This window comes from Macrotis lagotis, chromosome 1, assembly GCF_037893015.1.
Source record: "Macrotis lagotis isolate mMagLag1 chromosome 1, bilby.v1.9.chrom.fasta, whole genome shotgun sequence".
NCBI lineage: Eukaryota > Metazoa > Chordata > Mammalia > Peramelemorphia > Peramelidae > Macrotis > Macrotis lagotis.
In genome coordinates, this window is record NC_133658.1 from 168,130,898 (window position 1) to 168,158,513 (window position 27,616).

Consider the following 27,616-nt stretch of genomic DNA (forward strand, 5'->3'; position numbering starts at 1 on the left):
AATATTAATACCTTTTTGTAAATTTGCTAAAATATGTCTTGAGTAGCATATTTAAATATGTTGCAGACTGAATCATTATTTTTAAAAAGGTATTCATTTGTTATTACAACTACATGTAAAAATAATTTTCAAGTCATTTTATTGTAAGACTTTGAGATCCACATTTTTCTGCCTTCCTCCTTTCCCTCCCTCACCCCTGATAGCAAGCAATCTAATATAGGTCTTACATGTACAACCCTGTAAAACATATTTCCATATTGGTCATGTTATAAAAGAAGAGTCAGAATAAAAGGAACAAAAAACCATGAGACACGAAAAAAGCCCCCATAAATATTAGTCTGTATTCATACGCCATAGTTTTTTCTCTTGATGTAGATGGTAGTTTCCATCACAAGAAAAGGAATAATTTTTAAAATAATAATAAGTTTTAAAATAATAATAATTTTAATATTGAAATGTTTTATAATATTTTTTTTAATAATTTTTTTTTAGGTTTTTGCAAGGCAAATGGGGTTAAGTGGCTTGCCCAAGGCCACACAGCTAGGTAATTATTAAGTGTCTGAGACCAGATTTGAACCCAGGTACTCTTGACTACAGGGCCGGTGCTTTATCCACTGCGCCACCTAGCCGACCCCTATAATATTTTTAAGATTGGTATTTTGTTCAGTTATAAACAGTGATTGTTAATTAAACTCAAAGATGTTTTTTCTAAGTAGTTTCTTTTTTTAGTTCATTTCATCATGACTTATCCTTTTTTCTTTGAGCATCTCTAATTGTATGCTTTGGTATTTGTCAAACAAATAGTATCATAACCATAATTACTCTTGTTCTGTTTTTCAAAGATAGTTTTTAAGTATTATTTTGATAATTGAAAGAAAAGGAAGTACTTTGTTATATAAATGCATATATAAATGCAAGTACTTTGTTATATAAATTTACTAACTTCTTAAAGGTAAATTCTACCTCATTTATTGGGGAAATCAATACCTCTTACCTAAATTTTATTATATTCTAAATTTCTTCTCATATTTATATTTCTACACTCCTTGATACTCTGTCATTTACTAAGCCAATTATATATATATATATATATATATATACATATATGTATATATATATATATATATATATATAATTTATATATTAAAGTCATTTGTTCCACCTTGAGTTCTTTATGCATTTTTTTTTAATTTTTAAAAATTTATTTTAATGCAATTGGATTAAGTGACTTGCTCGTGGTCCCACAGCTAGGCAATTATTAAGTGTCTGAGATCAGATTTGAAATCAGGTCCTCCTGACTGTAGAGCTGGTGTTCTATCCACTACGCCACTTACTGCCCCACTTTGTGCATTCTTTATAAAATTTCCAGTATACCAGTAGTTCTTGGTTGCCTGGAAAACAGTAAATTGTATATGATTAAAAACAAAACAAAAGCCCTTTGATGTAAAATTTTAATTTTTCCTAATTTTGTGTTTTCAGCATTACCTCATAAATATTTTACTGAAGAATGCAACAGATGAACCATGTGAAGGTGCAAGGTAAATGTCGAATAGAAGGTAAACTATTTTAGACTTTTAAGCTAGAAAATTAACATGAACAGTTTTATGTGAAATAACATATTTGCCTAAAAACAGTTCATTTAAATATACTAAAGAGAATTTAAATAACATTTTTAAAGGTTATATATTTGACCTGTAACAGTGATTTGATAACAAGTCAAATAAGTTAAATTTTTTGTGTCTGAATACATATACATTTATATATATCAACTTATATGGTAATACTTTGCGTTCCTTTATTCATTACTAAGGGATAAAGAAAAACAGCAATCTCTAAAGATTTCATTTAAATATAATTGAAAGAGACAGCAGCAATGGAATAATCTACTTAAGTATTGTGGCTAACATTTCTTTGTATGACATGAAAGCATTGCTTTCTTGGATACTCTTTCTTGCCTAGAGGGTATAATACTGAGAGTGATGGGAATGTAGCTTTAATTGTAGAAATGAAAAATGCAAAATAAATAGTCCTAAATGATCAAAATGTGGCAGTAGAAGATGAATCTTACTTTAAGTGATAGTACAAAAAGATTAATTCATAAAATGATTACTGAATATACCCAGTGGGAGAATTTTCTTCAACATCAGTGGTTTGGGATTTATGTAGACCATTAAATGCAAAGGTTGGCAAGAATGATGAAATTGGGAAGATAGAATAACTTGTTGCCAATAGACTCAACTTTCTATTTCTTTTCTTTCTTTTCTTTCAATAAGTAGCAGAGACAACCTTTGAACCCAGGTCATCCTAACTCTGAGAGTATCACTTTATCCACTATACCATGTTTTCACAGATGATTAGATAAATCCCTGAAGTTCCAGTGAAGTATCTGTGAAGGATATAAAATAACATTGGACTTAGCTTCTTGAAAGACTGATGATAGTGTAGGCATAGAAAGGAGTCATGCTCTGATGTGAGGCTTTCTCTTATTAGATTTCAGAGAAAGATATTTTTAAAATTTGCACATTGAATGTTTAGGGACAATTTTAGAAGTTGTATTAAATCTTTAGTTAGTTCAAATTAATACAGTTCTAAGAAATAAGAAAGCTCTCCTTATGATATTTGACTATCAGGACAGTTGGTATTAGCAATTAATGTATTCATAGATAAAGCAATATAAGTATTGATATTTAAATGAATTCTCTGTTGAAAAACTTAAAATGTTAGTGAAAATAAATTTCAGAATATTTTTACATACTTGAAGAAGTTTTAAAAAGGACAGTGCTTCTATCACAAATGATGCCAGTTCTGGATTGAACAGTAACTAACAAAGAATATAAGTCAAGATTTTACACAAAAAAGATTTGGGATGGATTTTATAGATAATCAGATAATTTGTAAAGGATAATGTTGCTTGAATAAAGCATTTTCCTACATCTTATGTGTTTTGTTAAAGTAATAATAACTTCTGAAATGTATGTTAAATCTTAGTTTCTTTAAAATTTGAATCTGAAGAAAACAGTGTTTTTATGTTTAAGTGAAGCTTTTGATTTTTTTAAAAAAATTGCATTCAAATTACATTTTCTTTCATACATGACAAAAGTATATTGAACATATGTTTCTACTAAAATATTTTAATTGTGCATCATGAATATTAACAGAGAATATATCGTTTGTATTCACTGAATATTTTCATGGTAAAGGGAACCTGATTTTATGACTTCCTTGGAAATCAGCCCACAGAAAGAGCACTTTATTTTTTTTTCATTTTATATAAATATATTTAAAATATACCAGTAATATTTTCAATTTCATAAGAAATTTTTCTTTTTTTAAAGATGTATTTCTGTATGCTGTCTCGGACTTTGGATATGTGAAGAGCTTATTCAATGTACAAACCACCCAAAAGTAAAGGCTGCAATCAATGTTGTAGGTGTAACTTTAAAGGTATCTATATATATATATTGATGATTTTAATCTTAATATTCAAGTATATTTTAGGTTTTAAAAATGCACTTGAAATTTGAATTGTGTCTGCTTTTTCCCAATGAATGCCCAATGTATTGTTTTTGTTCACTTTTTTCATACTTACCCTTTAGTCTACCAAACATGCCTAGCACATAAGGTAACTAAAGTCTTAGGTATTAATATTTATCCTCTTATTTTTTTGGCTCCTACTTCCTCAGCAGATAAATCTCTTATAAGCAATGGTGTGGGCATTGAGAAGCCCTAGCTCCTATATCAGCACTAGGCGAATAGAGGTAAAGCAAAGAGACATGAACAAAAAATTTTATGTGTAGATCATTTATGTGTAAATGGATCATAATTTAGAGACTGTCTTGCTAAGATGCAGCTTTACATCATTGTGGAATTTGAAAATTTTTGCTTAGTTTATTACAGTATTATTGGAACTAGCAGAATCATAGAAGGAGAATCTTATGTCTAGTACTGATGTAGTCTAAAAACTATTTCAAATTTGTTAAAGAAGAGCTGTCATTTCATTTATCCCCCCCCCCCCCTTTTAAAGGGGGATTGGGGGAGATTAGGTAGAATAGTCACTTGCTACTAATGAAATGCAGTAGTTCAATTTGAAGATAATGAATTTAGATTATTTTTAATTAACAAAACCTAGGTTTTGAAACTATCATATTGTAATTCAATTCAATTCAATTGAGCAAACATTTGTTACACCCTTATTACATAAAAGATTTTGTGGCAAGTCCGTGATAGGCTTTAGAGAGTTGAGAGAATAAAAAATTTGCATCAGTTAAGCTAAAATAAATAAATAAATAAATAAATATATACATATACATATACATATACATATACATATACATATACATATACATATACATATACATATACATATACAAAATAGTGCCCTCAAGAAAGGGTAAGCACTTATTAACCTAGGGAGAGTTGGAAAAGACTCGAGGAAGCAGCACCTTGAACTACTCTCTAAAGGGTATTAGAATGTCTTTGAGGGAATGATGAAGGAGGATTCTCCAGTCCAGAGAAAGGGATTAGAATCACATATTCATGGAGAAGTTTTATAGTTCCACTAGATATGATCTAGGAGTGCATAAATGGAAAAGATTGGAAATACATCTGGAGAGGTGAGTGGGAATCAGATTGTGAAGAGTTTTAAAAAGTTAGTCCACACAACTAGATTCTATAACTTTTCAAATGTAATTATGGGAAAGTTGTATATTGGATTATGAGAATTAGAATTCTTTTGGGAAATAACCTTTATTTTAAAAATTATTGTCACTTAATTATAATTTAGTGGTTTATCTATTCTGCTCAAGAAACATTAAGTCTTTTCTATGTGTAAAGTGTCATGCTAGTTTTTGAGACTACAAGGAGGCTTACGTTTTCTTTAATATTGTATCACCTTCTATTTTGTATCTTCAAAATATTTTTATTAATATTGAATTACTGGGTTAATATACTTTATGTTTAGAAAAATTATGTTTTCCTAATCAATCTCAAGATTATGCATTTTTGCAGGTGCATTAAAAGCCTCTGCATGTGTTCTTAAGTCATCATCAATGATATTTTAAAATCTTGGAGTTTTTTTCCTTTATAAAGTAGCCAACTCAAGCATTCATAGAAACAGGTCATCAAGTTTTATAATTTCCTCATTCTTATACAGTTGAAAGATAATCTATGAAAGCAGTATAATTAGAGGAGCAATATGTAACTACTCAAATAACATACCCTTTGACCCAGCAATACAACCACTAAGCCTATATCACAGGGAAATCAAAGAAAGATGAAAGAACCATTTGTACCTTAAGTATTTATAGTAACTTTTTGTACTAGGAAAGAATTTAGAACTACAGGGTTCTAGTCTCTAGAATGATTGAATAAATTATGGCATATAAATGTTATGGAATATCACTGTGTCAATAATTAAAGTTAGTTTCAGAGAAACTTGGGAAGACTTGCATGAACTGATGCAGAATTAAGTGAACAAAAACCAGCAGAAAAGTTACGCAATAGCAGCAATATTGTTAAAAACAAATAACTTCAAAAGACTTAAAAGCTCTGAACATCGCAGTGACTGACAATGATTCCATATTTATTTCAAGACTTTTGTTTTTTCTTTTTCTAATAAGTGTTGAGAAGAAAAAAACCATAATTTTCATTAATTAAAAATATTATTTCCATGAATCCAACTTGGACCTTATAGTCTTATCTTAAGGGATTATAGATGGAAGAGAATTTTGAATGAAATTGGTGTCCTGCTTGGTCTTCTCCAAATGTATCAAAACTCCCTTTAGAATTCTAAATTTAGTAAAAATAAGAACTCTTGAGTTTAAAGAAAAATCACTACCCTCATGGATAATCAGTGTCCCTGGGACCTGCATTTATATCCCAGAGATAGTCCAAGATATTCAAGATCCCTCTAGTTACTTACTTTTGATAAGCATTACAATGAAAAAATGGAAAAAAAATATGTCTTTATAGGAAGTGTGGTATCTGTGAGCATATGGAAATGGGGATAGGGATGTAATTCAGGTCACAAAACTGAGAGCTGTTGTTTCCATTTCCATGCCATCCCCTTACTAGCTGTGTAACTATGGACTAGTTAGCCTAATTTTGATCTCCTTTTTTTCAGCAAGAATAATGAGGACTTACTTTATTTATGCCTCTAACAGACTAATATGAGGATAGCACTACCTATAATTTAAAATGCTTATCAAAATGTAAGCTTTTGGGAAGGGAGAGAGGTAGAAAGGGAACATGTCATTCTACCAAGATTCAGGAAGCATCTATTAATCATCTAACAGCTCTGTGGTGCTAATCATATAGATATAAAAGTGAGAAAATCTGTACCTTCATTGACCTTCCATTTTATCATAGGGAATCCTCTCCCTCTCCCTCTCCCTCCCTCTCCCTCTCCCTCTCCCTCTCCTCCCCCTTCCCCTCCCCCTCCCCCTCCCCCTCCCCCTCTCGAGTAGGAGAACTGCCTCACTAGGTCCCTTTGTGGGTTCTGTCTCTTGAAAGTTTAGTTAGAGTCCTTAGCTGATGAGTTTTATCAGAGAGCTCCTAAGACTCAATCCCTTCTTGTGGCTATCTTGTCTCCGCCCCAAAGAAGATCTCTTGAAGGAAATTGTACCCTAGTATTGGTATGGTACCCAAAATGATCCTCGAGGCTTGAGTTTCCCAGAGTTAATGAGGAGGGAAGGCATTCTAGGCTATATGGGACAGCCTGGAAAGACATAGAAGTAGGAGACAGAATACCATGTAAGGGAAAACAATGTATACTTTGACAGGAACAGAGAATTGTGCAGAAAAGTAATGATTGATTAAACTTGAGAATCAGATTGTGAAGAGATTTAAATGGTAAGAAAGAAGTTTATAATTTATCTTAGTGGTAGTAGGAAACCAAGTCAGTCTGTCACTAAGCATTTATTAATCACCTATTACAAATCATCTAATATAAGAAACATAGGTGGAAAAGAAAGGCGCATAATAATGTCTGCTCTTAAAGCGTTCAAACAGTAATGCACTATATATATATATATATATATATATATATAATATATGATAAATTAAAGGTAATCAATATAAGAAATGCACAGAATTTAAGAGTCATTAGAAAAACTTCCTGCAGAGATTGAATTTTAACTGGAACTTGAAGGAAGGCAGAGATGGACTTAAAAGGGAGAGAATTCCAGATATAAAGAACAACTGGTGAAAACTCTCAACGTCTGGAGTATTTTGTTTCTGAAGCTGTTAAGGAACCCAGTGTGCTTTGATTGAAAACTACTAGGGAGGGTATAAGGTGTAAGAAGAATGGAAAGGGGTGGAAATTTATGAAGGGCAGAGGATTTTGGAATAACAATTTAGTGGCTATCTGGAGAATGGATTAGAAAGGGAAATTACTAAATGCAGAAGAGAGTAATTAGTAGGTATTACAGTAGTCCATATTAGAAATAATGTGTCTAGATAAATATGGTGATGCAAGTAGAGAGTAGGGTTGGAACAAGATATTGAACTTGGCTTGACTTTCCAATTGAATGAATGTGATGTAAGTAACTATGAAGAGTTTGGTGATTATTCTTAAATTACAACCTGGATGACAGAAAGACTGGTGTTACAACAGAAACAGGTACATAAGGAGAAGAGGTAAATTTAGGGGCAAAGATGATTCTTACTTTGGATATATTGAGTTTGAGTTGCCTGTTGGGACATAGGAGGTATTGAGCAGGTATTTGGAAATGCGAGATTGAAATTCCAAAGAGGTGAAGGCTGACACGTGGACTTTTGAAAATCTTTTGCATAGAGATAATAGTTCAATTTATGGCAACTATTGATAACAAGCATCTGTGCTGGAGTCTTGGAATACACTCATACATAGAGACATGTATGGTCATCTTGTAAAGGAGAGTGAGAAGGATTGGTCTCAAAGGTGAGATAAAAACCATAACAGTTTTTATATGGTATCTTAAGGAGGCAAGAGTATCCAGAAGAAAAAGGTAGTCATCATTGTGAAATACTACAGAAAGAGTAAGGAGGATTTAGGAAAGATCAATGATTTTAGCATTGGTGATGTTAGAATAAACGGCTTCATTCTGGTGATAAGTACAGAAGACCTTTTGGAAATGAACTAAATCTTTTTCTTCTTCATCTTATGTGTACTTGATATTGAGTGATGATGTGGTACAGTGACAAGAGCACTGGATATGAAGTTTAAGTCTTAGTTCTAGTTCTTGTCCCTTTGTGACTTTCTGCACCTCATGTATAAAATGAAGATGTTGAATTTAGATGATTTCTAAGATTTCTTCTACTTTATTATAACTATGCTCTCTATGCAGTGCTAGAAATTCTGGCATCACTATGTGTAGTAATAGACATAGATCTTCTAGAAAATCCTGGTTACATTTTTTCACAAATACTTAAGCCCAAGGCAGTGTAAATAATGTCACTCAAAGTATTTTAGCTGTGAAATCCTGTTTTCTGCATTTTTCATCCAAGTGTGTCAGGGGGCATTACATGCCATATGATTTGTCAGGGATGTGTGTGTGTGTGTGTGTGTGTGTGTGTGTGTGTGTGTGTGTGTGTGTCAAATTTGAATTATAGGATTATAGGAATTATAGGAATAATATTTTTTATTTTTTATGATTTTTCAAAATCCAGTTTGACTTTGTAATATTATTTTAAGACTGAATTTTAAGCCATGTGATTTTGGATAAGGGCGGTGAAATTTACAGTTAATTTTCCTTAAAAATTTTTTTTGATGTTTTATCCCTTGCCAAAATTTTCCCCATTTCATGCCCGTATAACAATATTTTGAAGAAAAAAATAACAAACTGATTGATACATTGAAAGAAATATAAAATATATGAAGTATACAATACCTGTGGATCTCTTATCTCTACAAAGTAGTGAATTGGGACTTTCTTCTTTGGAGCCACAATTACTCAGTGTAATTTTGCAACTTTTGATTGCTGTGGTTTTTTTCTCTTTACCTTGATATAATAATTTTATGTACTGTTTTCTTGACTTATTTAACTCTGTTTCAGTTCATGTAAGTCTTTCCATGTTTCTCTTTTATTCATCATATTCATCATTTTTAAAAGCCAGTTATATGCTCTTATATTTGTGAATCACAATTTTTTTAGCTAACTATTTGCAGTCGGGGGCTTCTATTTTATTTGTAATTCTTTACTATCACAAAAAGTGTTTCTATAAATATATTGATGTATGTGGGAACTATTCAGTTAGATTTTCATATGTAATTAATTTCTTTTAATTAGAGTAAGCATTCTTAACCTGAGGCTCATGACTTTGCTTTGTTTTTTAAATTTAATTAAATTTCATCTTAAAAGGTTGCCTCTGTAATCCTATTTATCTTAAAAGTATTATTCTGAAGATTGATCTTTTGGCTTCACCTGATTATTCAAAGTGAATATGGCATAGAAAAAGTTAAGAATCCTAGTATTAGAGAATACAATATCAGTTTTATTTATGGGATGTGATTACCTAATAAATCCAATTGTAAGACTTGAGGTAGATACACACACACACACACACACACACACACACACACACACACAAACAGAAACAAGGAAAAAAAGTCAAATTATATCCAGTATCATTATTTTATGGACAAACAAATTGACATGTGTTCAAAAGAATAATAAATCTATTCCCTCTGTGCAAAAATAAATATCTTAAGCAGTTAAAAAGATTCTTATTATTATTAGTATATTTACATTTGTGTTTGTTTTCCATTAAGTGATACTGATTTAATATTTTTTTTTCCTTCGTAGTTTCCTAATAAGGTAGTGGCTCAGGTAGCTTGTGATATCCTTCAGTTGCTTGTGTCCTACTGGGAAAAACTTCAGAAGTATGAAAACTCTCTGCCACGGAAAATTACTGAAGTAGGTGTATTTTTGCAGTGTTAAAATTTAACTTTATTTTTTATGTTATATATTGTATTACTCAAGAAGTAAAAACTTGATAAAGGGAAAGGATCAAATAATTTTTACAGATGGAAGGGATATCATCGATGACTTAGTTCAACCCATATAAGAGAAAGAATTCCCTTTTCTACAACATGCATCAATAGTGGTCATCTATACTTTGCCCAAAGACTTCAAGGGAGGGAGCCTGATGTTTCCTGGGGCAGCCCCTTCCACTTGGTCAATCAACAAATACATATGTGTGTATATATAGTATACATATATGTCTCTGTGTGTGTATTTATATATACATGTACACACATATGTGGATGTGTATATACATAAGATAATTAAAATTCATTAGATTTTGACCCAGTTTGATTTTAAATAATCATAAAGGAAATAATCTGTAATGGAAGACAGTTTTTTCCCTAGTAAAATTTTTTAAAAAGTTAAAACAAATTTATCTTTCGTTAACACATCCTTATACTCAGAGAACAGTTTAGATGATGCTGGTAAATAAGAAGCAGCTGATTGGATGCTTCTACTTGAGAAGATACCTTATTGTTCAAAGGATGTAGATTTTCATTTTTTCCCTTTATATTCATGGGGAAAAAAATCCCTGCTATAAATTTGGTTACTTTGTTATCATAGGATTGAAAAATACAGATTTTTCAGTTGAGAAGGACATCAATAGCTATTTAATCTAGCCTATTCTTTACAAAGAATTTTAAGTAGTCATGTGGCCTTTAGTTTATGACCTCTAATGATGAGAAACCTCTTGAGAAAGCCCATTCCACTTTTGTATATCTCTAAGTGTTAGTAAGATTTTCCTTATATCTACCTAAATATATCATTCCATGTCTTTGCGCATTGTATCCAGTGATCTAGCAGAACTCATGTCTAGTTACTGTTCCAGGTGATAAATCTTAAAATACTTAAGAAATAATTATCACATCCCCTCAGATCTTTTCCATTCCACATTAAACATACCCATAAACCCTTCATTCTTGACTTCCCTTCTCTGAACACTCCAGTTAATAATATCCCACCTAAAATGTGATGCCCATAATTCAGTCCAGTATTCCAGATGCTTTCCAACCAGAGCAGGTTGGAGCAGAGTAATTACCTCTTTATCCCTTGAAGTTGCATAATACAATTTAATATTTCATTAATTTTCTTTCCTCTCATCACATTATTGAATCAGTTTGAGCTTACAGTTCAGTAAAATTTTTATATGTCTTTCAGGCAAACTTTTATCTAGACATGCTTCCCCCTATCTTGTTCTTAGGCCATTGATTTTTATAAAAATTCAATTGAAATCCTATATTTATCCCAGTTAAATTTTACTTTATTCACTTTGGCCAGATACCTGCCAAGATCTTTTTAGACTTGTAATTTGGTGTGTTGTTGTTCCCAGCTGGTTTTTGTCTGCAAATTTGATGCAACTTCAAAAGATGCCTTTAATCAAGTCACTGATAAAACTGTTAAACTCTAGAATGACAATAATAATTAGTGGGTACAAGTATATACTACACTAATGACTGGCTCCGTTCAGGGGTGCTTAATCTGCACATATATTCCCTGGCCCAAGGTCACATTCCCATCAGGGACCTGGTAGCTTAATTGCAACTCCAGAATTTGTTGGTTCTTGGTAATTGCTACATGATGCAGTATACTAAGAGAAATCAATGTTTGGAAATGCCAGCCCTAGACATTTACTTCTGATTTTCTGTCAGTGTAGTAAGGGCAGCTAGATGGCACAGTGGATAGAGCACTGGCCTTGGAGTCAGGAGGACAGGAGTTCAAATCCAGCCTTAGACAACCGACAAACGACACTTACTAGCTGTGTGACCTCGGACAAGTCACTTAACCCTGACTACCTTGCATCCAGCACCATCTCCAGTGATCCTGATCATTATGTGGCCACTGGACCCGGATGGTTTTGGAGGAGAAAGTGAGGCTGGTGACTTAGCACAGGCGCTGCGGGCCCCCCCCCCCAGCAAATCCAATTCATGTGCTTGAAATGACATCACCTTCCCGATGTCATGGCCTTCTTCAAGGATGAAGGACAAACAAATGTCAATGTAGGAATGCATGATAAAAGAAGAGAAAAAAAAGACTGAGGGCTGGACACACACTCTTTTACCAGAGACAGATTTCAATTATGAGTTTACTTTACTCTTCTTTGGCCTCATCTAGGGTTGGAAGCCAAAAGGAAGCTGCAGCTTAAAGAATGAGTTGCCTTGAGTATCAAAAAGAAAAACATTAATTTCTGGTGGTGCTTTTTCCAAAGAGACAGCAGATAAAAGTAAAGGCATCTTCATGATACTGTGTAATTTATAACTTTTCATTAATGTTACAAGTTTGGAGGCAGAAGTTAAGAAGAGGGTACACTTAGCAGAACGGATTACTGCCTTCACTGTGCTCTTCTCCTTCCCCCCCCCCCCCCCCCCCCCCCAAGCAATGGGGTGAGTTGCCGAAGGTCATATAGCTAGGTAATTATTAAGTGTCTGAGACCAGATTTGAACTCAGGTTCTCCTGACTCCAGGGTTAGTGCCCTATGTAGTACATCACCTAGCTGCCCCTTCACCATGCCCTTCCACAAATTTTCTTTTTGAATTTTTTTTTGAAGAACTGGACTAGAATTGAAACTGACTTAGCAGGGATCTATGTTCTACATATACCCTGTTACCAATTCCCTCAATTCCCTCCTTGCTTGTATAGCTTTCTTCCAGTAGAAGTAAGTTTGGCAGGAGTTTGAGCTGTTAGGTTTTTGTGGTGAGGATGTCTTTTAACCTTTAATTCTAAATTGTTACTCTGGTCTGCAGATCCTTGTGGCCACAATTGCATTTCTTTTACCAAGTGCTGAGTATTCTTCAGTGGAGACAGATAAAAAGGTAGGTGGCACTAATATATCTATAATACGTTCTCTTTGACCACATACAAATGCAGCATTATTTGTGCTGAAGCACAAGAAGTGTGTCATAAATAACTGCCTATTTCTTCTTACAGTTTATTGTTTCTCTTTTACTCTGTTTATTGGATTGGTGCATGGCATTGCCAATGAAAACCCTGATGCATCAAGTGTCTACCGTTGTTGAAGACCAGCATTCATCTAAAGCCCCCTTACTAGATTACATTTATAGGGTGAGTTGATGGCTTTCTTTGGCTCTTCTAATTGCTCTTGAGGACATACTATAGCATCTCCCTTACCTGGTAGGTCTCCCTCCTCATCTGTGCTCCCAAACTTCCCTCACGTCCCAGCTAAAATGCTACCTTCTTGAGCTTAATCTCTCTTAGTTCCAGCTTTGTCCCTCAACTGATTCTTTCTGACTTATCCTGTATGCATCTTATTTGTACATAGTTGTTTACATGTTGTCACCTTCATTAGATTGTGAGTTCCTTGAGGGCAGGGACTTAGGCTGCCTTTCTTTGAATCCCTAGTGCTCAGCACATTCTAGAACATACTAGACTTTTAATAAATGTTTCCTGGCTGATTGACTGACTGTTGAAATACTCATTTTAGTTGATATCTTTTAAGGACTGGATAAAAAATATTGAAATGATTTCTTACCTAAATGTCCAAAAATTAAATTAGAGAGAGATTAATTAAATTAGAATTTCATTAATCCCCTATTGTTCCTGTGGTTATAATGCACATAAATTTACATCTTCAATACAAACTAAATTAACTAAATGAGGCACTATTTTACATTGCTTTAAGTAGACAAACATTTATTAAATCCTTATGTGCAAGGCACTATCTAAGCATTCAATTGTTGTTTCTCTAAAATGATATTTGTTTGTAAGGATAGATTTAATGACATGACTAATTATTTTTTTGCAAAGAATTGGCCTTGATACCAGTTTATTTTTATTGGATAGATTTTCTTTCATCTTAACTAATAATAATGACTTTTCAATGATAGTAAATGAATTACATATGCTAATAAGTGTTGCTTTAACAGCATTACACTGCTTTCTTGGCTATAGTTTTACCATTGCTGATTTTATGATTTTAGTTAGTTGCAAAACTCTACAGCCAAACTCTCCAAAGAATATGGGTTGCACATCATTAGTCTTATAATATGGAACTGTTTTAGACTTGAATATATTAATTACTGTATTTAAATTAAAAATGTTTCTTAGCATCTCTTAAAAAATATTTATTTTTCAGCTACATGAAGTGGTAAGTTTTCAACAATCTTTTTTTACAAGGTTTTCAGTTTCACATTTTTCTCCCTCCCTTCCTTCCCTCCCAACTTGAAATAATTTTATATATGTAGTTTTTTTCATGGTTACATATGTTCAAAAGTGCCAGAAAGAGAATACCTTTAATTATTCACATTTTCTAAATAATACTTGATATTCAGGGCATTTAATCATGTGTTTTAAGAAGATTAATCCATTTTTTTCTAGTTTAGAGTAGGATCTTTTTAATTTATGCTATTTTTCTTGGTGTCATCAAATATGTATATATTGGCTCACAAGGGATATCAATATTTTTCTTGAACTGTAACTGACCTTGAAAGACTTCTGGTCTTTATTTCCTTTAGTTTAACTTTACTACCAATCAACTCGATTCCCAACCCATGGGTAAAATTTCTTTCTCTAGTACACATGTACAACATAGTTGTTCACTCTCAATCTGCTCTTATTCTCATCTTGTAGGCAAAGACATAGTAATCTTGCTTAGGGAGCAGGACAACTTGTCATTTATTTTGTTTTCCTTTGATCTTGCTGTACTTGTTATGACATAATTTCAAAAGGGTAAAATGAGACCTTTTTAATTTTTATAAACTAGGTTGCCTTCCTGATGACCTTTTAGTTTGTTTTTGTTTCCTTTTAATCACATTTGTAATCCCACTTTCCATTATATTTTTATAGGTTTTGCACTGTTGTGTTTCTGGCTCAAGCACATATACCCAACAAAGTCATTACACATTGACGCTGGCTGACCTTTCATCTTCTGATTATGATCCTTTTTTGTCACTGGCAAATGTCCGGAATTCTGAGCCTGTACAGTACCATTCCTCAACAGAATTGGGGAACCTACTTACAGTTGCTGAAGGTGAGGAACTCCCCACTTCCAGGGACTTACCACATTATCTACTGTGGTAGGGAAGATTAGCAAAAAGCAGTGACTTTTCTTTTTTGCTGTTTCTCTACATCAAAATTCAATCAGAATCTTTCTCAGTTGATCAGTTCTACCAGGATTGCAAGGATTTAGGAAATTTCATGCTCAGAGATTGTGTGTGTTTATTAGTACAGAGGATAGTTTTGAGCACCTGATTTTGCTTTTCTTCATTTTAACCAGTCTGATTGCCTTCTGCATCTAAGAGGTGGCACAGTGCAGCCTTTTGTCCTTCCTCTTTGCTTTTTGCTCTTTCTCATCTATCCCTGTAGATTTTACTCTATCTGGTCTATGCAGATGAAGAATAGGCAGTAGACCTGTGATTTAACTCTTATAAGGAACTTCTATTCCTTTAGAAGACAATCCCTTTCCCAATATGGGTTGGCACTTTCTTTGTAACTTATAGTCTTATAGAACTGCTTAGAGCATTGAAAATTTAGTTGATCAGCCTAGGGTCACACAGCCAGCATGTATCAGAGGAAGTACTTGAATTCATTTTCTCCTGGCTCCGAGCCTGGATTTCTACTCATTACGACACGCTGCCCCACATGGGGGGAGGGCGGGTGGAAAGTATTTAATTGGTGATATAAAAATAACTCTTTGATTCAGGAAGCATTTATTAAGTACTAGGCCCTATGCCAAACTAGGGATTCAAATATAGGAATGAAAACAGTCCCTGCCCTCAAGGAGCTTATTTTCTACATGTTAAAAACAGCATATACCCAGATAAAAAAATAGCATATGCAAAATCATTTCTGTGGAGGAAGGCAGTAGAAGTGGTATTATTTGAAAGAATCAAGCAAAATATTTCATTGATGACACTTGAACTAAAGTTACAATCCCTCTCTAGGTGCAAAGTTCAGTAGATAATGGTAAGAATTCTATGCATGGTAATAGCTTACTTACACAAAGATCCAGAGGAGAGAGATGGTTTGGTGTACCTGGACAAAAAATAAGGAGGCCTTTTTGAATAGAAAGAGTGTGTTTTGCATGTGGGGGGGGGGTTACTTGGGCTAGAGAAAAAGAAAGTCCGACTTTCTTTACATGCCAAATGGGAGTTTTTAATTTTGAAGGTATTTGGATGCCACTCAGGAGTCTGCTTTAGAAGAGAAGGGACATGGTCAGAACTGTTTTATAAGAAATTTTACTTTCATATTATTAATTTGGTAGGTGGCAGGGACACTAATTAGGAAACTGGCAGTAGTCTCAGCAAGAAATGATGAGGTCCTTTGTTAGGGGAATGTTCATGTGAATGGAGAAATGGAGAAGGATGTAAGAACCCTGAATTTAATATGGAGATTTGATTTGTATTGAATACCTTTTTCTCCTTAGCTAAATTTGCCATTATTATGTAGTCTTTGAAACTCAAGTTTATGAACCTCAGTGAAGAAAGCAAGAATTTCCCTTTAAACCCAAACCTAACTCAATTTTTCCTCAGAATAGTTATTCCTCCCCACTTTAATTCATGTAAAATTTTAGAATAATCACATTTGTACAGTCCAGTGAAAAATACTACTTAGTATTTTTTAGGGGCCACCCTGAAATTTGATTTTTTTAAAACCAGAATCAGCAATCCTAATGGACCTGAGCCAGGTCAATAAAAGGTGTTTCCTGACACATTATTCCATTAGTCTATAATATATATTTAACTTAAAAATAAGAACTTTTTATATATTTAACTGTTTTGAATTCAACCTCTAATTCCTCTCCTTATTTAGCTCTCTTCCTCTCCCTTTGATTTTTTTTTTAAAGTTATATTCCACTGTCTGCTTTCATTTCTTACTCCACTCAGTATGGTATTTCCTTTCCCACTTGTGGTAGAATCCATGGTCCTCAATCTATTTGTGTGTCTGTGTGTCTGTGTGTCTGTGTGTCTGTGTGTGTGTCTGTGTGCTGAAAAGATCTTTCCTTCTGATTTTTCACATTGTTCTCCATTCATTTTTCTTCATCTCACCCAGTGCAACCCATCACTACTAATACCAGTACATTCATGTGGTTGGATTTCAGTTGATCCAAACAAGATCTTGTGATTTTTTTATTCCTCCTTGCTTCATTAGAATTGGGGGAAACTTGTTGTTCAGTGATCACTGATGCTTCTATGGCCCTATTCCTCTCAGAACTCTGAATCTAGTTGGATATGTCCCCCGAATATCATTACCTAGCTGTGTGGCCTTGGGCAAGCCACTTAATCCCATTTGCCTTGAAAAAACCTAAAATAAAATAAAATAAAAAAAAATAAAATAAAATAAAAACAGTAATTGGCTAATGATTCTTTGTAATTCCTTTTGATTCCAAATGAAGTTTTTGAATTATTTTCAATTGAAAATGTCTCACTATTCCATTAAGTATATATATATTACAAATATGTCTAAGCATTTTAATGGATCTATGATATTATACATGTATAGACATCTGCATACTGCAGTTCATTTATGCTTTCTGAGGAATTCTTTCCTAGATCTATAAATCTTCCATAGACTATCTTCCCAGTGTTCTACAAACTTTTCTTTTTTGGTCTTTTAATTTTTCATGATTACCAGATTGCTGCCAAATGATTATTTTCAAAGTACACATCTGACTAATATCACTTCTGCTTGAACATTAGAAAGGGGGGGAATAACCATTTATGTGGTGTCTCCTATGTGCAGAGCACTGTGGCAGCAATCTGGAAACTGAATAAGATAAAGTGAGATTGGATCCAGTGAGGTTAATTGGGAAGTTCTTGAAGCAATCCATGAAAAAGGTGATTCTGGGCCATGTTGGGATGGTGGTCTTGTGAAAGAAGGAAGGGAACAAGTGGGAGAGAGCTATGTACTATCCTTTACAGCCTTTGGCTTAATCATTTCTCTGGTCAGCTTAAAAATTATTCCTTTTATCCTTTCATACCCCCTTAATCAGTTCCCTATCTTTCTTATCACAGCAGCTTTTCTGAGTCTTTTCATCCTTCTTTAAGCCTCCCTTCTCCTTACCCTCTGAAAACCTTGCTTCCTATTTCACTTAAAAAACCAAGGCCAGTCTTTAAAATATCCTTTCCTTTTCCTCATATCATTCAGATGCCTTCTTCATTATCTCCTCCATCATTGTCTCACATAAAGAGATGGCCATTCTCCTTACCAAGGTAACCCCCACTCCTCAAAGAAGAAAATTGCTTCCTCTTGTCATCTCCACTCTCCATCTTATTTTAAATCTCTCCCTACTTACTATTTCCCTGATTGCTTCACACAGCTCCATGTTTCGTCTATCCCCCAAATTCCAAAACTTGATTTGTCTGTCCTATAGCTATCGTTTTGTATCTCTCCTCTCTCTTCTGTAGCTTGATTTATTGATAAGACCATCTTCAATTGGTGCTGCTATTGCCTTTCTCTTCATTGTCTTGTTAACTCCCACCAATCTGGTTTCTGACCTTATCATTCAATTAACAGTGCATACTCCAAAGTTGCCAGTGAACTTTAAATTGCCAAATCTAATGGACCTTTCTCAATCCTCCTCCATGATCTCTCTGTAGCTTTAGACACTGTTAGTTACGCTCTTTTATAAATTTTTGTGACACTTTGTCCCCTGTTTCTCCTCCTACCCTTTAAAATGTTAATTTTCAATCTCTTTTGATGGTTCTTCATTCAACATGAGTGTCCCCCTCAAATCTGTCTTGAGTCCTTTTCTTCCCATAGTATTTTTTTTCTTGTCTGACTAGTTTTCATCAATTCAACTATAATCTCTATGACAATATTTCTTATCTATTTACTCAATTTTTACCTCTTTCCTGACCTCCAGTCTTGCATCTCAAACTGGTTGTCCTACAGTCATCTTAAACTCAACCCATACTTTTTTTCCAAACTTTGCTAGAGAATTCCACCATCTTTCCAGCCACCCAGGCTCACACATCATCTTTAATTCCTTTTTTCTCATCTCCTGTGAACAATTTGTTGCTAAGGTCCATCATTCCATCTTTGTAATGTCTCTCCCTCATCACTTCATGCTGGACTATCATAACCTTCTGCTGGGTCTCCCTGCCTCAGTTCTCTCCACCTTCTACTCCATCATCCACTCAGCTAGTATCATTTGAAAGTGAACATTTGACAATATCATTCCTTTATTCAAGTAAACTCCACTGAGTCCCTATTATCTCTAGCCTCAAATAAAATCCTCTGTTTCACTTTTGGAACCTTCTATAATCTAGCTCACTCCTATCTGTCCAATCTTTTTACAACTTATTCCCCTTTATCTTATTTCTCTCTAACGTCTCTTAACATCCAATTGAATCCTATCTCTTCTTTTTTTTTTTTTTAAGTTTTTGCAAGGCAATGGGGTTAAGTGGCTTGCCCAAGGCCACACAGGTAATTATTAAATGTCTGAGGCTGGATTTGAACTCAGGTACTCCTGACTCTAGGACCGGTGTTCTATCCACTATGCCACCTAGCTGCCCCTTCTGTGCCACCTAGCTGCCCCTCTCTTCTTGACATAAGGTTTTCCATCTTCTGACTCCATGCATTTTCACCATCAATTTCTCATACTTGGAATTTTCTCTCACTTTGACTCTCTCTGCCTCTTGGCTTCCCTGTCTTACTTTAAGTCCTAGCTAAAATTCTATCTACTAAAAGAAGCCTTTATTGATCCTTCTTAATGCTAGTGCCTTTACTCTGAAAATATCTCCAATTTCCCCCTCTAGACACACATATATGAGCAACATGCTCGTATATCAGAATATAAACTTTTCAAGGGCAGAGAATGGTTTTTGCCTTTTTTTTTGTATACCCATTTCTTAAGCACAGTATCATTTATAATAAGCACTCAATAAATGCTTCTGAGTAACCAAAATTACCTCCAATTTCTAGGAATTCTCCTATTTTTTCAAAATTTGATACAAATACTAAGAGCAATTAGCAAATTTTAAATAACTCCTTTTTAAAATTTTCTTTTAAAACTTTTTTTAATTAACACAAATCAATTTCTGGGGGGCAGCTAGGTGGCACAGTGGATAGAGCACCGACCCTGGAGTCAGGAGGACCTGAGTTCAAATTCAAGCTCACATTTAATAATTGCCTAGCTGTGTGACCTTGGGCAAATCACTTAACCCCAAAGCCTTAAATAAAGCTTAAAAAAAAGATAAAAACAAAAATCGATTTCTTCTCTATTCCATCTCATTCCATAAAAACAATTGGGACAAAGATAAATGTTCATAACATGTGATTGGTGAGTTAAATTCCCTTACGGTTATTTCTCATTTTAAAACTCTTTAGTCATAAACATTCTTGAGAGGCACAAATTGTTAGAATCTCCAATGTACAAATGAAGCAAGTGGACCACAGAGTTTACTCATTGACCACATCTAGTGAATGTTGTACCCAGGATTTAGAACCAGGCTTTCTGATTTATTATATAAAAATCTTGTAATAAAATAAAGTCAGATGATCACTATATTTTTTCATAATTGTATTTACTTTAACCATGTCTAGTACCTAGCTCAATGCCTTACTTATAACATGAGCTTATAGATGCCTCTTTGATTAATTTGCAATGGATTTTTCATTCTCAGCCTAATCAAAGATGGCAAGGATTTTTGACTTCTTTAAAAAGGGACTCTTTTGTAATACCTAACAATATCTATCATGTAGAAGATATGAATAAGTATGAATATTTGCTTCGGTTTTTTAATTTTCCCTTTTGTTGACCACCCTCCATTTTCCTGTTCATTTTATGTATTATTTTCTGGATCTACCATATTTTGTTTTCTGTAACTTTAGGCAGAATCTCAAGGATAGAAACACTATTATTTTTCTCAAGTATAAAATAGTGTGGTTCTTTCATCATTTAAAATTATGTCCAACATGTTGTTGACCTTTTTTATTGAAATTGGTGCATTCATACATGTGCTTAAAGTAATAGTCTGTAATGACACCTAAATCTTTTTTCAAGGTTTTATTATTGCCTTAGAGTCCTTTTAGAAACCTGGTTTAATTTATTTTTTCATCTTGTTTGTATCTTTAGTTTCTCCCCTGGTTTGGCAGTTGTGTGGCAGATTTTAGTGTCATCTGAAAATTAGGAGATATTTGTCTTAACCCAATTCTTTGATACCAGAAAGTATTTTTGTTTCTTATACCTTTGAATTTTTTTTTTAAATCTTTCCATTTTTATCCTGAATAGAAAGTAAAATAGAAAAGCTAGAAACATTAAAATGTGGTGTTGTACACAGATACTTATTGCTGAGTGGGTACATTCTGTTAAAAGCAGAGAGATAAAAATAAATGTTAGATAGTTTTGTCATTTTATGAAGTACACAATGTTTCTTATGTTGGGTGTGCATTCATCTCAATTCTCTCTCTCCTCCCAGTTGCTCACCCTGGCTATTTCCAGCTAATTTTTTTTTAAATACAAGCACTTATTTGTGATATTATTTTTGACATACTTAAGGAACATTAATTATCACCAACTTTACAGCAATCAATAAATATTTCTTACTACTACCTTTATATCCTAAGGATCCTATAGACAACATAAAACAACTCTATAAGCAAGAAAGATATAGGATAAATTGAATATTGTGAGTAGAGAGAAGACTACTGATATTAAGGACTATTCAGGAAAGCTTCTTGTAGGAGGTAAAATTTTAGTACATGAATGAAGCCATGAAGCAGAAAAGTGGAGGGGACTGTTCCAAGCTGGGGTTAGGGGTAAGAAAAGCTCGTGAAAATTCCTCGATTCTGGAGGTAGATTAACATGTTTGAGGGATAGCAAAGAGACCCAGTACCACTGTTACCACAGAGTTCGTCAGGGGAGAATAAGGTGTAAGAAGACTGAAGGGTTAAAAAGGGCTCAAGTTGATAAGGCTTTAAATGCCAGACAGAGGACAGTTATGAAGTAACTTAAAATCGAATAGGAATAAATCTATAAAAGAATTATACTTACTGACGTTAGCAGTGGGACTTACTGCATTTATAGTATTTCAGTCCTTTCCCTCAATACTTGAAATATTGAATTAGATTCTCCTATTTCTATAATTTAATTTTTTTCCAAATTTGAATCATAGTAGCTCTTTGAAAATAAGTTTTATAACTCTAACTTCTGGAAAAAATGTGAAAGAAAATAGATACTAAATAAATATCATTTTCCAATGTATAAATGGCCTAAGGATTCGAACAGAAGAAATCAAAGCTATGTGTAGTTATAGAAAAAAAAAGTTTTAAATCACTAATGATTAGAGAAATGCAATTTAAAACAACTCTGAGGTACCAACTCACATCAATCAGAGATGATATGACATGCTAGAACAAATGAGGGAAAGTAGGGTCATCCATGTATTCTTGATGGAATGATCCAAACATTTAGAGAACAATTTGTAATTATGCCCAAGGGACTATAAAACTGCATTACTTTTAATTTAGCAATACCATTACTACCAGATATGTACCCCCAAAGAGACCAAAGAAAAAGGAAAAGGATTCATATGTACAAAAATATTTTAGTAGCTCTTTTTTGTGATAACAAAGTATTGAAACCTGAGGAATTGGTTATCCATTGGGGAGAGACTGAACAAGATATGATTATGATGGAGTATTATTGAGTTATAAGAAATGATGGACAAGGTCTATGTGAACTGTTACATAGTGAATTGAGAACCCGAAGATCATTGTGTACAGTAACAGCAATGTTGTAGAGATGATTGTGAAAGACTTAGCTGCTCTGAGCAATACTGTCATCCACAACAGTTTCAAAAGATTCATGATGGAAAAAAATGCTATCCTATCTCTAGAGAGAACTAAAGAACTCTGACTGGTAATTAAAATATAATTTCCTTCCTTCCTTCCTTCCTTCCTTCCTTCCTTCCTTCCTTCCTTCCTTCCTTCCTTCCTTCCTTCCTTCCTTCCTTCCTTCCTCCTTCTTCCCTTTCTTGTACTAATATGGAAATGTGCATGATTTCACATATATAATTGTAATATTGTTTGTCATCTCAGTGAGTAGAATTGAAGAGTGAGGGAGAGGGAGAATACGGCGCTCAAAATTAAAAAGAAAAGAATGTTAAGAATTTTTTTAAAATGGGTTTGTTATATAGGAATGAAATTTAACAAAATAATATATTTTATTTTTTTTGTTTCATTAGTGAGAAAAACCTTGGAAATTTGGGGAAAACTCTTTAAAGACATTTTAGGTGGAACCTCTAACTAGTTTTCCCCGTAATAATTTCTCTCTGTCATATGATTAAATGGTAGTTAATTCAGTTGAAGCATTCCAGGAAAGAACAATAATAAATTCATCAGTCTTTTTTCTGCCTCTGCTTCAATCCTATCTGAAATGATTATCTTTCCTGCTAAACCTGTTCCTCTTCCCAGTTTCCTTTTTTTTTTTGTTGTTGTTGTTGGTATCATCATTCTCATAGTTACTCTAGAGCATTAAACACATTTTACTTCTCTCTCTTCCTTCAGTCAGGTTTCAAGCTCTGTTCATTTTTCTGCCCCAGTTTCTTAATTATTCCTTTAGTTTCCACTACTACCACCTTAATTAAGACTTCAGCTCATACTAGAGTCAGACTCCTCCATGCTCTCCCTCACTACACCTCCACCACTGCTAGTCATTTTTTTAATACACAGTTTTTGACCCTTCCAGTTCCATATCTTATGATCCTGTGTTGTTATTTTGCCCAATTACCTTGATCAAATGACATTGCTTTGACATTTAGCTAAAACTTTTTAGTCTCTCCTTTAGTCTCCTCTGACTCCAACTTGAAAGGATTCCTGTTTTCTTTTGCTGTTTTCCAATTCCTCCTTGACTCAGCCAAACTCTGCTACTAGCCATCCCTTGATCTTGTCCTTTGCTCTTCTTCTCTGGGCTTTTATCCTGGCCATTCTTACATAATGGACAATTCCAAAGCATTTCAGCTTCTTGTAGTCCTTGACTTCTTTCAAAACCCCAGCCCAGGTATGTTCTTCTCCATGAAAATGTTTCTGATTTCTTCAGCAAGAATTGATACTTCACTTCTCAGTTCCTCATCCTCACTCACTGGCTTCCTTTTTCTAACTTATAATTCTACCATAATTGATTATGTTATTTCTCTTATACTTTTACCCTGTCAATTCTTTGATGGCAGAAAATATTTCATTTTTTAATCTTACCATTTCCAGTAATTAGCAGACTCTGTTTTGTATGTTTATTTGTGTGTTTTGCTAGGCAATGGGGTTAAGTGACTTGTCCAAGGTCACACAGCTAGGTAATTATTAAGTGTCCGAGGCTAAATTTGAACTCAGATCTTCCTAACTCTGGGGCCAGTGCTCTATCTACTGCGTCACTTAGCTGCCCCCCCCCCCCCAGCAGACTCTATTGAACAAAGGTTTTGCCTCATGAATGTCTGTTGAATTTAATTGAAAGGTATAATGGGTTAAAGAACTCATTTTAGATATACCAAAGAAAGGAATCTTTTTGAACTTCTTTTGATAACTAATATTTAAAATGGTATCTTTACATAGTGGATTCTAAATAAATGTTGTTAATGAAGTAGCTTTTCTTGATTTGCCTTGAAACTTACCTGCCATTTAGTAACAGTGTTTCTAAGGGAAAATACAGTTCAAGATCCAAATACAAATGACTTTTTTTGTTGTGGCAACTACTTGGATAATCAAAAGATGCACATTTGAGACTTCATTTTAAAAAATCCACGACAGAATTGAAAATGGTCTGCCAAAGTGTAAAGAAAAAGCCATAAACTAAATTTGGAATATGTTTGTATTGATTTAAATGAGAGGTTTTTGCCATCTCTGATCAATCTTTATTTATTTTTGTAGAAAAACGGAGGAGGAGTTTGGAATTAATACCTCTGACTGCTCGTATGGTGATGACACATCTAGTAAACCACTTGAGTCACTATCCACTGAGTGGGGGCCCTGCCATTCTTCACAGCCTTGTTAGTGAAAACCATGACAATGCCTATTTTGAGTCACCTGAGCTCTCTTCTGAAGTCTTCAGAAGTCCAAACCTGCAGTTGTTTGTATTTAATGACAATACCCTTATGTCTTACCTTCAGATTCCTGCAGAAAGAGCAGAAGGGAGGCCCTCAGGTGCCCTCTCTGATGTCAGGCTTATTGTGAGAGATATCTCTGGAAAGTATTCTTGGGATAGCAAAATATTATATGGACCTTTAGAAGGCTGCTTTGCACAGAGGAAGAAGAATCATTCATTTGTGATTTCTGACAGTAGACAGCAGACATTTGAACCTGAAAAAGATTTTTCTCAAATTGAAGAAGTAGATGATGTACTTGACAAATTACTTGAAAATATTGGCAATACAAGCCCTGAATGTCTTTTGCCATCCCAGCTAAACTTAAATGCTCCTTCACCACCCCCATTTGGAATGAGTCATTACCAAGAAAAAGAGATCATCAAAGCAATTTTGTATCAGAATGCCCAAGAAGAGGAATATGTACATAGGTGCGGGTCTGATGTTACAATGAAAGTTCCCAATCAAGAACAGCCAGTTCCTTCTGAGCCACAAGGTCCATTTTATTTCTGTAGATTACTGCTGAATGATTTAGGAATGAATTCTTGGGACAGAAGGTATGAACCCACTGTTTGATTTTATTTTTTTAGATTCATTTTATTAAAGATATTATTTGAGTTTTACAATTTTCCCCCCGTTCTTGCCCCCCCCCCCCCCCGAAAGCACTTTACTTTGTTTCCATGTTGTGCCTTGATCCAAATTGGGTGTGATGAGAGAGAAATTATATCCTTAAAGAAGAGAAGTCTAAGAGGTAACAAGATCAGACAATAAGATATCTGTTTTTTTCCTAAATTAAAGGGAATAGTTCTTGCACTTTGTTCAAACTCCATAGCTCCTTATCTGGATACAGATGGCACTCTCCTTTGCAGACAGCCCAATATTGTTCCCAATTGTTACACTGATGGAATGAGCAAGTCCTTCAAGGTTGAACATCACTCCCATGTTGCTGTTAGGGTGTACAGTGTTCTGGTTCTGCTCATCTCACTCAGCATCAGTTCATGCAAATCCCTCCAGGCTTCCCTGAAATCCCATCCCTCCTGGTTTCTAATAGAACAATAGTGTTCCATGACATACATATACCACAGTTTGCTAAGCCATTCCCCAATTGAAGGACATTTACTGGATTTCCAATTCTTTACCACCACAAACAGGGCTGCTATAAATATTTTTGTACAAATAATGTTTTTACCCTTTTTCATCATCTCTTCAGGATATAGACCCAGTAGTGGTATTGCTGGGGCAAAAGGTTGATTTTATTTTATTTAACACATTAATCTATGGTTTTTATCATAATCATTCTAATTTTGAGACTTTTCTTTATTTTTCACCTTTTAAATTTATTTTAGTAGTCACAAGAAAGCTGTGGATACTTTTACTAAATTTAGAATGTTAGCGAAATAAAGAGTTGCAGTCCTAGTACTTGGGCTTAATATGATTTGAAAGCAGTATCTAGCATTCTTTCAATTATTTATTCAGTGTGTTTGCAGTTTTCTTTAATTTTGGATGTTATATTTCTTTGATTAAATTGCTGATTTTTGTATTGCATTGACACTACTTATAGTTTTTAAGAAGTTGCTGTCAATTATTAGAATTCCTTGATACAATTGCTTAGTGAGAATTTTCTGATAAGAACATGGAGTTTGAGATGTTGTATGTTTGAGTCTTTACTCAACATTTACCAGCGATCATTTGTTCTTTACCTTAAGCAAGTCACTTAACATCTGTGAGCACTGGCTTCATCATATCTAAAGTAGGCATAATAGTATTTGTACTGTCTACTTTATGGAAGTTATAGAATTTTGAAATATGAACAAGACCTGAAAGGACATTTAGTAAAATCTCCAATATGAAACAAAGAAACAAGGTGATGTCCTGCCTTTCAAAAGAAGACTTAGAGGATAAATTTTCGTTTATTTAAAGGACATTCATGTGGAAAAGTTTGAGTTTATGTTCTAGAGATAAAGGCAAATTTAGGTAGAATTAGGACCAATAGATAAAAGTTACAAGTAATCAAGGAGAATATTCTAATATTCTGTTCAAAAGACAACTCATTTTTTTTCTTAAAATAATGAACTTCTCATTTGAGTATTTAAGGAGAGGCTTGATGGCCTGTTGTTGGCCAGCTTGTAGTTAAAATTGTGCATAACATATTTGGTGATATAGAAAAAGCATTAGAACTGAGTCCCACCTTCTGGCTCTAATACTTACTTCTTGTGTGATCATGAGCAAATCCCTTGAGCCTCAGTTCACTCATCTGGTAGGTACAATAACAAGGTTGTTGTAAAGAAAGCACTTTGAAAATTTAAATGTACTATGTGAATTTGACTATCATAACCATCATTAATCAAAAATGATTATGTTTGAACTATCATACTATTTCTTATTAAAAGATTTTTAGAGGTCCTCATGTAGGAATTTCTTCCATCTTGTCCTTTATTTCATTTCTCATGGTTTGAGTTATTGCTTCAAGAGGCAATTTTTTTTAAGGTTTTTGCAAGGCAAATAGGGTTAAGTGGCTTGCCCAAGGCCACACAGCTAGATAATTATTAAGTGTCTGAGGCTGGATTTGAACCCAGGTACTCC

The 27,616-nt window shown here is 33.9% G+C and overlaps 1 protein-coding gene across 5 annotated transcripts in view; it reads left to right on the forward strand.

Moving 5' to 3' along the window:
• Nucleotides 1-27,616, forward strand: part of RALGAPA2 (Ral GTPase activating protein catalytic subunit alpha 2) — a 374,367-nt gene that overhangs the window by 184,146 nt on the left and 162,605 nt on the right. For all 5 annotated transcript variants that reach the window (XM_074209342.1, XM_074209345.1, XM_074209344.1 and 2 more), the window contains 7 exons: nucleotides 1,480-1,538; nucleotides 3,336-3,444; nucleotides 9,783-9,893; nucleotides 12,746-12,814; nucleotides 12,930-13,064; nucleotides 14,805-14,988; nucleotides 24,822-25,590. In XM_074209342.1, the coding sequence (XP_074065443.1) occupies nucleotides 1,480-1,538; nucleotides 3,336-3,444; nucleotides 9,783-9,893; nucleotides 12,746-12,814; nucleotides 12,930-13,064; nucleotides 14,805-14,988; nucleotides 24,822-25,590 (1,436 nt within the window). The remainder of the gene's footprint in view (nucleotides 1-1,479; nucleotides 1,539-3,335; nucleotides 3,445-9,782; nucleotides 9,894-12,745; nucleotides 12,815-12,929; nucleotides 13,065-14,804; nucleotides 14,989-24,821; nucleotides 25,591-27,616) is intronic.